The following is a 9,444-nucleotide window of genomic DNA, read 5'->3' as shown; positions in this document are numbered from 1 at the left end:
TTTATGTGATAGACGCGAGCAAGCGACTAGTCTGTCGTGCTGTCCGCTACTATGTTTGTAATAGTCAATCTAACACTGCATCTGCTCTAAACAAGAGTTAATTGCATACTAACTACAATGTACGCGAGCCGGCGGATTAAGCTGAGCCGGTGCGTGGGTGAAAGAGACAACGCAAAAGGGAGAGCGTGATCTCCGTTACAAATTCTCTTACATGATAACATACTCTATGAACTGCCGCTCTTAATTACAATGAAGCGATGATTGCTGAGCCCAACATCCTGCCCCCGTTGAAGACTTAGTCCTCAACAGAATCCTTAAGGGGCAGCAAGCACAGCTTATTTGTAGCTCTTCTTATCTCGCCAGCTTCAGTTTTTAGTAGGGCTACCCGTGCAACGCCATCACTTCCAGGGATAAGTTCGATTATTCTGGCTAGTGGCCACTTAAGTGAAGGTAGATTCTCATCCTTCACAAGAACTATGTTGCCAACAGCCAAGCCAGGTTTAGAGGTTCTCCATTTCGCTCGCTGTTGTAACAAGTTGAGATATTCGTCCCGCCAACGAGTCCAGAACACCTGCTGGAGATAGCTTACGCGCTGCCAAGCATCCAAACGATTCAAATTGAGCCCGGTTAGGTTTGGCTCACTGAAAGACGAAGGAGGGCCACCGTTGAGGAAATGCGCAGGAGTCAACACGTCTATGTCTGATGGGTGCTCTGAAATCGAAACTAAAGGGCGTGAATTAACGACAGCAGCGATGTTGCAAACCAGTGTGCGAAGCTCATCGTAAGTTAGGACGGAGGACCCAACACATCGGTAAAAATGATGCTTCGCTGTCTTCACTGCAGCCTCCCACAAGCCACCAAAGTGAGGTGATCGTGGAGGGATGAAATGCCATTCGATTGAGTCTGCCAAACAGAAATCCTTCACAGCCTTCTGGTGGGTGTCTGACAGAAATAGACGCTTCAACTCCTGAAGCTGATTGCGGGCACCAAGAAAGTTTGTGGCGTTATCCGACCAGATTTGACTTGGCCTTCCTCTGGTGCATATGAAACGTTGAAGTGCATGCAAAAATGCCGCGGTAGTTAAATCCTTGACTAACTCCAACCAAATAGCCTTCGTAGCAAAACAAATAAACACACAAACGTAGCATTTCACAGGCGCCTTGTTTCGTGACTCAGGCTTGTAAAAGAAGGGTCCGCAAAAGTCGACTCCAGTCACTCCAAAGACCCGATAGCCGTCGACTCGATCCTTGGGTAGATCTGCCATTATGTGTTCAACGAGTCGGGGCCTTGCACGAAAGCAAATTACGCATCTCTGAATTACACTGGCTACAGTTTTTCTACCTCCAATTGGCCAATATTGGGAACGAACCAACGCTAGCACTGCTCGGGGACCAGCGTGCAAGTTTCGCTGATGGAAATGCATTATGATGGCTCTAGTTACTGGATGAACTTTGGGCAAAATAATTGGATGGCGACTATCGAAATTTAAAGTTGAGTTTTTGAGACGACCATCGACACGTAGCAGCCCAATCTCATCAAGGAACGGTGACAGCGAGGCTAGACTGCTGGATGACGGAACCCTTCCTTTATTTCGAAGAGCATTTATGTCGTCTGAGAGATGTGTTCGTTGAATCATTCTTAACAGTATATGAGTGCCGTTCCGGATGTCTGCTAGGGTTATTCCTGGACCATGACTTTTTTTAATAAACTTTGATACGTATGCAAACGTACGCTGCAAGCGGCCGAAAGAATTCACAAACTTGCAGTCCATAGAGACATCATGGACTGCGTCCTTTACAAGAAGCACAGTTCTTCGACGCTCAATTGAAGTTCTTTCTGGAAGTGCTGAGACTGGCCACTGAGATCTGGGCTTACAGAGGAAACCTGGACCGTTGAACCAATGTAATGAGGCATTTAAATCCGAGGGCAATGCACCCCGAGATAATATATCCGCGGGATTCAGTGTTGTAGGTATATAGTGCCATTCCATTGCTGATGTGAGATCTTGTATCGTGGCGATGCGATTTGAAACAAAAACGTTAAATCGTCCGGGCTCGTCATTGATCCAAGAAAGCGCAACAGTAGAGTCAGACCAACAATGAAACTCGCCTGCGAAAATGCCTAAGCGAGCCACTTCATTCATTAGACGCGCAAGCAACTCTGCCCCGCATAGTTCCAGCTTGGGAACCGTGAGCGTTTTTAGAGGCGCAACTCGAGACTTAGAGCAAAGCAACCTGCTGATGGTATGCTGACCTCTGGATACAATATAAATGCAAGCTCCGTATGCCTCGATGCTGGCATCGCAGAATCCATGGACCTCAACCTTCGATCCTGGTATTAATGATAGCCTGGGAAATGCACTACTAAGACCATTGCCAAAGTTGCTGCAAATGTCTAGCCATGCAGTGTGACATGCAGACGGGAGACTCTCATCCCAATCAAGTTTATGCCTCCAGAGTTGTTGCAAGAAGATTTTAGCTTTCGTTATTACTGGGCCGACCAGGCCGAGGGGATCATAAAACCTAGCAATAGACGAGAGAACAGAGCGCCTGGAGGGCTTAGAGGCTGAATTCAGGGCTAGATATGAGAAAAGAAGTTGATCAGATGCCGGATCCCATGCAAGGCCAAGTGTCTTTGTAATGTCGCTGCCATCATTGAACCTAATGAGCGATTCCTTGTCGCAGTCTGTTACGCCGTCCAGCACCATGGGATGGCTTGAACACCACTTCCTCAATTTAAACTTCCCACATGCCAAGATTCCAGCTGTCTCTTGCATAACAAGTCTTGCTTCTTCGACTGAATTTCCTCCACTAATCAAATCATCAACATAGAAATCGCGAAGCAGTACGTCGGACCCGACTGGGAATGCGTTCCTTTCATCTACGGCAAGCTGATGCATGGCGCGCACAGACAAAAATGACGCTGGTTTTGTTCCATATGTTACCGTATCAAGCCTGAAAACTTCCAACTCATCATCTGGCGAATTCCTCCATAAAATGCATTGTAGATAGCTGTCCGGCTCAGGTACTTTCACGCAACGATACATTTTGCAAATATCACCGGTGAGTGCAACTGGATAAGATCGGAAGCGCAATAATATGTCGACTAATTTTGGCTGAATGACGGGACCTGACATTAGAATGTCATTCAACGAATGCCCAGTTGTTGTAGATGCAGATCCATCAAAGACGACGCGAAGCTTGGTAGTTGTGCTATCATCCTTCAGAACGCAGTGATGAGAAAGAAAATATCTGCATAGATGGAATGAATTTAGAGGAACGCGTGACATGTGACCAAGTTCAAGATACTCTTTCAGAAATGCTGAGTATTGAGACTTTATATGCGGCAAACGACTCAATTTCTTCTCCAAATTGAGAAACCGATGTCGCGCTTGCTCATAAGAATCTCCAAGAAGCTCACAACTAAGCTTAACAGGCAGGCGTACTGTATATTGGCCACTAGCCAATCGATTGTAATGCCTCGCAAAATGCGCTTCGCAGTCTGAGTCTTCCTTGCTGAACTTTACAATGGAATCGCTGCAGCGCTCAACTTCCCAAAAGCGACGAACGAGACTGTCCAACTTGATATCAGCACAGGAGTCTGTAATCGGATCCAAAGGCGTCTTTGAAGCTATTAGCACGGAGTTGTGGTTGCGAGCCTCGCCACCTGATACAACCCAACCAAGACGAGTCTTCTGTAACAATGGAAGTCCAGGCATCAACTTGATTTGTCCCACACAGAGCAAATCATAAAACAGGCTAGCTCCGATAAGCAGATCTACTCGTTGCGGCCTATGGAAAGCTGGATCTGCCAGCACTATATTTTGCGGTATGCTCCAATTGCTCGTATTCACATTAGAACTAGGCTGCCTGCCAGTTATATTTGTAGCTACCATAGCCGTTATGCTAGTTGTATATTCAGATGCATGAGCTTGAAGAGTGAGGCAAATGCTGCTGCCATCCATGGCAACATTGGAGTTGCCTACGCCGCATACAGATGCCACCGATTTTGTTCTCTTAAGTTGCAGGAGATTCGCAAATCTGGCTGTAATGAGATGTAGTTGAGAGCCTGAATCTAAAAGTGCACGACAAGGAACAAGCTCGCCAAACCGATTCCTTGCCAGAACCACTGCGGTAGCCAGGAGCACAACATCGCTGTGCCGATCCTTGGATAAGAGAGTAGTGGCTGGTGCTGAGGGCTGAGGGATGGTCTGTACTCTTGATGTTGAAGATTGTTGATGGGGCGGAATTGCTGCCTGCGATGTGCTGGAGTGGCCGAGATGAAGAAGCGTATGATGCTTGACTCCACAGACCCGACAACTGCGCGAGCCACATTGTCGCGACTGATGACCTCCCTTGAGACAATTCAAACATAAGCCAGCCTTTCGGACCTCATTCAGGCGAAGACTAGGAGACAAGTTTGCGAATCTTGGGCATTTGTAGATTGTGTGCTCAAGATCATTACAAAAATTGCAACTGTGAGTACTGTGGCCGGTTACGAGAAATGCTGATCTACTGGTAGCAACCTTACTGCAAGAATTCATCGGCTTACTTGACGAATAGTTTGTAAGAGCAAATTTCATCGATTCCAAAGTACGGCAACGAAGCTCAAGAAATGAGGAGACTTCTTCATATCTGGGTATCTGAAGAGCCGTCTCTGAGTTGTCCAATTTCTCTTCCCATTTAGCTTGTGAGGCCTCATCAAGCTTCTGTAGCAGTATCTGAGCAATCATGGCACTGGCTATCTGCTCTGTTGTGCCCAGACTACTGAGCGCACGCATATGGACATTGAAGCTGTCAGATAGCTCACGCAGCTTGATTATGGATCCGTTTTCTACTCTTTTGAGACCTAAGATCTTTACGATGTGGGCCTGGAAGATTAAACGTCGGTTATCATATCTCTGCTTTAATAAATTTATGGCAATTGTATAATTATCATTAGAAATTTCCAAAGAGCGAACCGTATCCAACGCTGCGCCATCGAGGCAGGACCGGAGGTGCTGAAGTCTTTCCATATTGCTGATTTCTGGCCGACTTTCAATGATTGTAGAAAACATTGAGTAGAAATCAGCCCAATTAGCATATCCACCGCTGAACGTAGGTAGCTTTAATGGCGGCAACGCAGGTGCAGCCTGCAATCTGGGAGCGGATGCGCGAGGAGGGTCACTTGGACGGCTAAACGTGGAACTATGATGCACTTGAGCAGTACGACTTTGCACTTCGGACATTATTGTTGACTGCATGACCATTATTAAATCATCAAAGTCAGTGCGCAAATTGCTGGACATCTCAGTAAAGTCGAGCTCCTCTAGACTTTCATGGGCCTTGCTAAAGGAGTGGCTTAGCTTGTCGATATGCTCCAGTAGAACATTTAGAGTGCTGTCACTGTGATCGGCAAGAGCATCTGAATCGACCTTGGATTGTAGCTTTTTTACGCGTTCAAACACCGACTGTACCTTGAGCTTATAAAACCGCACGCGATCTTCGGGAGCAACTGCACTAGCATCTAAATTCGCCATGACGAGTACAGCAAGAGCAACACGATAGAGCTCAAAGTCGTTGGTGTGAGCGCGATTGCAAGAGTAAGTAAATGTATATATGCTATAGACACAAACTTGGAATAAGTCGTATTTGTCGAGCAGAGTACTTGCAACTTTAATAAACTGGCAAAGAATTATATTATGGTACTCAAATAATATACACGTATGAATTGTTGCACACCGGTACGATTATTATGGACGCGCTCGTATCGCAGCCGTGGCGAAAAAGTGCAATGTCAACGAAGAATAACGGCAAGCATGTAATTACACTGTGCTTATGCAAACTTAATCACTTATAGATTGAAGCTATAGAACACGCAGTCACTAACCATAGACATAGTTCAGAAATTAGCTGATTCTTTATTAGATTGTCATTTGCAGAAGTTTTCGCATGTGTACTACTTTTACGGGCGCCAGTGTATTGCAGACCGAACGAAAGAGTGTCTGGCGAATTGGCAAAGTAACGGCACGCAACTAATCGCTATATACACTGCTTATATTCACGGGTGTATGTATGTATGTGATGCTGTCAATATATATATGCAAATATGTAGAAAGAAACGAAAATATCACGTCGGGGTCACCAAATGTTGAGCTATCGAGATTTTTCGAATAGCTTTAAATTATTAAACGATTGAATTTACTTAGTGATTAGTTTATTAGCGATTATTAGAGTTTACAGAGTTTATGTGATAGACGCGAGCAAGCGACTAGTCTGTCGTGCTGTCCGCTACTATGTTTGTAATAGTCAATCTAACACTGCATCTGCTCTAAACAAGAGTTAATTGCATACTAACTACAATGTACGCGAGCCGGCGGATTAAGCTGAGCCGGTGCGTGGGTGAAAGAGACAACGCAAAAGGGAGAGCGTGATCTCCGTTACAAATTCTCTTACATGATAACATACTCTATGAACTGCCGCTCTTAATTACAATGAAGCGATGATTGCTGAGCCCAACACTCGCTATATTTAAAGCAACTTTAAGTAGTGGAAAGTAAATCGACACAAAGTCTAAGCTATTTAGCCAAACATCTTCTCATCTTCGTCCATTCTCAAGAACTTGCAACTTTCCAACAAATTTTCTCATATTTCGCTAAGAAAATCATTAGACAAATGCAACTTTAGGTAGTCCGAAGTGTATCGACGGGTAATAAGTTTTCGTATGCACTCATATTAAAATGAACAGAATTCATCAAGCCTAAGACTAAGAGGATTAGCACAGCACCTACTCAAACCTTCACCTGTGGCCCCACATTTCACTAAATTCGTATCCTTCGACAAAAGTAACTTTAGGTAGTCGAATTTGTATCCATGTGATTTAATATATGTATGTATATATATTAAAATTACCCAAGCGAATCTACAGCTCATTTTATTTCAACACTAAGTGCAATACATTATTATTATTATTATTATTATTATTATTGTTGAGCATTAAAAGCATTATTAAATATCTTAATGTCAGCTGCTATATGAATAAGCTTTGCCAACACTGGTTGACTTGCTGGGCATCAACTTGTCGATGATGAGTGTTGTTGTTATTGTCGTTGTTGTTGTTGAATGCTTGTAGCTTTGGCATTGTATTGTGTGATTTTTTGGTTGACTATGGTAGGCGGCACGGCAGAGACGGAAGCGTGCCGGTCGATTGCAGTAGCACCGGTGCCAAACTGCACGTTTGAGCTCTGGGGCACAGAGAGCGTGCAACGAAATGAGCAGTGAACAGTAGGAGCTGCAGCAGCAACTAGCGCCTGCAGGTAAGCAACGTAAACGTAAACGTAAACGAAAGCTAACAGACGCACGCACACACACACACAGGCACAGGCACATGCACAGGCACACAGAGAGATAGCTTTATAGGTGTATAGAATGAACTGCGGCGCATTGTTCATACGCAGCGTTGGACAAGTTACTGGACAGCACAGCGTAACCGTTCACTTGTGCGTAGTGCAAGTACAAGTTGCATGAGGTTATATACCAGAGCCAGACAAGCAAATCACATGCCACAACCCTCGACCTGTCTCCGAGGACACGTGTGTGTGTGTGTGTGCCTGAGTGTGGGACTGCAATTTGCAGCATATCATGGCAGGCAATGGCTGAACTGGTTGGCCTGCCTGCCAGCGTCAGTCGTTGGCTTTCCGTTGGCCTTCCGTTTGCCTTACGGTGGCTTTTTGCAAATTACCGTAAATCCTTGAGCACCATTTAATAGCCACCTAAAAAGTAAGCAGGCTCAGAGAAAAACTGTTGCTAATTAATAAGGGCTACGCTTCCGTTTCGATGTTCAGCCAGATATTTGCGTTTGGCATTGCTTCTTTTTTTCCGTTGATTTGGTAAATTCAGGTGAATGTGTGTGTGTGTGTGTGTATTGTTTTTAGCCACTGCCATGCTGCGACTGTGGTCGCATGCTTAACAAGTTGTTTTTGTGCCAGTCAACCAGTTCGAGCCAGCCAAGTCCAGTCAGTCAGTCCATCAGTCTCTCTATCCGCCGGACAGTCAGTTAAATGCTCGTCATTTCGTTTGTTTATTGTGCGCAATGATTGCGAGGGCCTTAAAACTGCTGTGATTGCAAACTGGATTTGACTTGGCCTGACTTTGGCCCTGGCATACTGCATACAGCATACGATGTACGGCGTACGGTGTATGGTGTACGGCGTATCTGGCTCTGGTATGTGGGCATATGCCCAAATGGTCGGCAACAAAAATCACATATTGTACACACGTACGCTAGCTTAGGGCACAAACGGCGCCCAGTCGCCAGTTGGCAGTCGCCGAGCGACAGTCGCTAGCCGCATGGTTTGGCATCGCATGCCATGCAATTTTTCCCAGGTAACAAAATGAATTGCCTGTTGGCCAACAACGTCTGCTCCTGCTGGTGCTGCTGCTGCTGCTAGTGCTTTAGCTGCGACTCTGCGGCTGACAGTGTCGCATGCTCAATGCGCACTATTTGCTATTATTCCAGTGATATTTCGAGAGTGCCATTGGCCGTGTTCTATGGCGTGCTGGAGTGCAAAGCCGAACGGGCATGTGCCCGACCGTCTCTACCTACATATAGATGAGTGCAATTTACCGCTAACAATGCCATGCTCTGGTAGTTACAACAAATGTTAGACGCAGCCAACAGCCGGACTGCTGCTGCTTCTGCTGCCTCTGATGCCTCTGCTGCCTCTGCTGCAGCCCAGTTGCAGAGTTGCACAGTTGCACAGTTGCCGCGCGGCACGGCTAACTACTTGGTAGCTTTAACTACCTAACGGCTATGGCGCACATACAGCAACATATGTTGACCATGGAAATGCATAAATAATGCGGCCCAGTATGGGGCACCAACATGGCCTACGACCGGTACAAGGATACCAGCACTGACTGCTATTCCTTTTGCTCTTGTTGTTGTTGTTGGTGCTGTTGGTGTTGGCGTTGTCGTTGCTGTTGCTGTTGCTGTTGCCTTTGCTGCCAGTAGGCATGTCGCTGGCAGAGTGCGCTGCCGGCTGCTGTTGACCGCTGCCCGTTGTCCACCGTCCATTGGCCGTTGCCCGTTGGCTCGCCTCGATTGTTGTTTGCCATATTCGAACATTCACATCAGGATTTCCCGCTATTGTACTTTTTGGCTTTTGTTTATTTACAGTCAGCGCAAAAATGTTTGTTGTGGCCAGCGTGCATGTATCTGTATGTGTGTATGTGTGTGTGTGTATGTCATGTGTGCCTAGCTGGATTTAGGCTAAGTAAGCCGCATACACCTGTCCACACACACACACAAACACACATACGCACACGGCAAACAACAAACAACACAAACAGGACCGCATGAGCGACCAATTTAATACATGATGGCATTGTTGGGCTTTCAATATTTGACTGCCATTGTTGTTGCTCTTGCTGTTGTTGTTGTAGTTGTTGTTTCTTGGCTGTACAT

General features: G+C 45.8%; 2 protein-coding genes across 2 annotated transcripts; both read right to left on the bottom strand.

The window, feature by feature from the left end:
• Positions 1–295: 295 nt before the first annotated feature.
• On the bottom strand, positions 296–1,264 carry LOC122756990. The gene has a single exon (XM_044007988.1). The coding sequence runs from the start codon at positions 1,262–1,264 to the stop codon at positions 296–298; it is 969 nt and encodes a 322-aa protein (XP_043863923.1).
• Positions 1,265–1,794: 530 nt separating this feature from the next.
• Positions 1,795–5,518, bottom strand: LOC122756989. Its single transcript, XM_044007987.1, has 3 exons — positions 4,961–5,518; positions 3,446–4,870; positions 1,795–1,884 (listed from the first exon to the last, which is right to left on the bottom strand). The coding sequence occupies exons 1-3, from the start codon at positions 5,516–5,518 to the stop codon at positions 1,795–1,797; spliced, it is 2,073 nt and encodes a 690-aa protein (XP_043863922.1).
• Positions 5,519–9,444: the final 3,926 nt, after the last annotated feature.

The sequence above is a fragment of the Drosophila mojavensis genome, unplaced genomic scaffold, assembly GCF_018153725.1.
Source record: "Drosophila mojavensis isolate 15081-1352.22 unplaced genomic scaffold, ASM1815372v1 contig_231, whole genome shotgun sequence".
Classification (NCBI taxonomy): Eukaryota; Metazoa; Arthropoda; class Insecta; order Diptera; family Drosophilidae; genus Drosophila; species Drosophila mojavensis.
The sequence above is the reverse complement of the archived record's forward strand: the minus strand, read 5'-3'. Positions and strand labels throughout refer to the sequence as shown.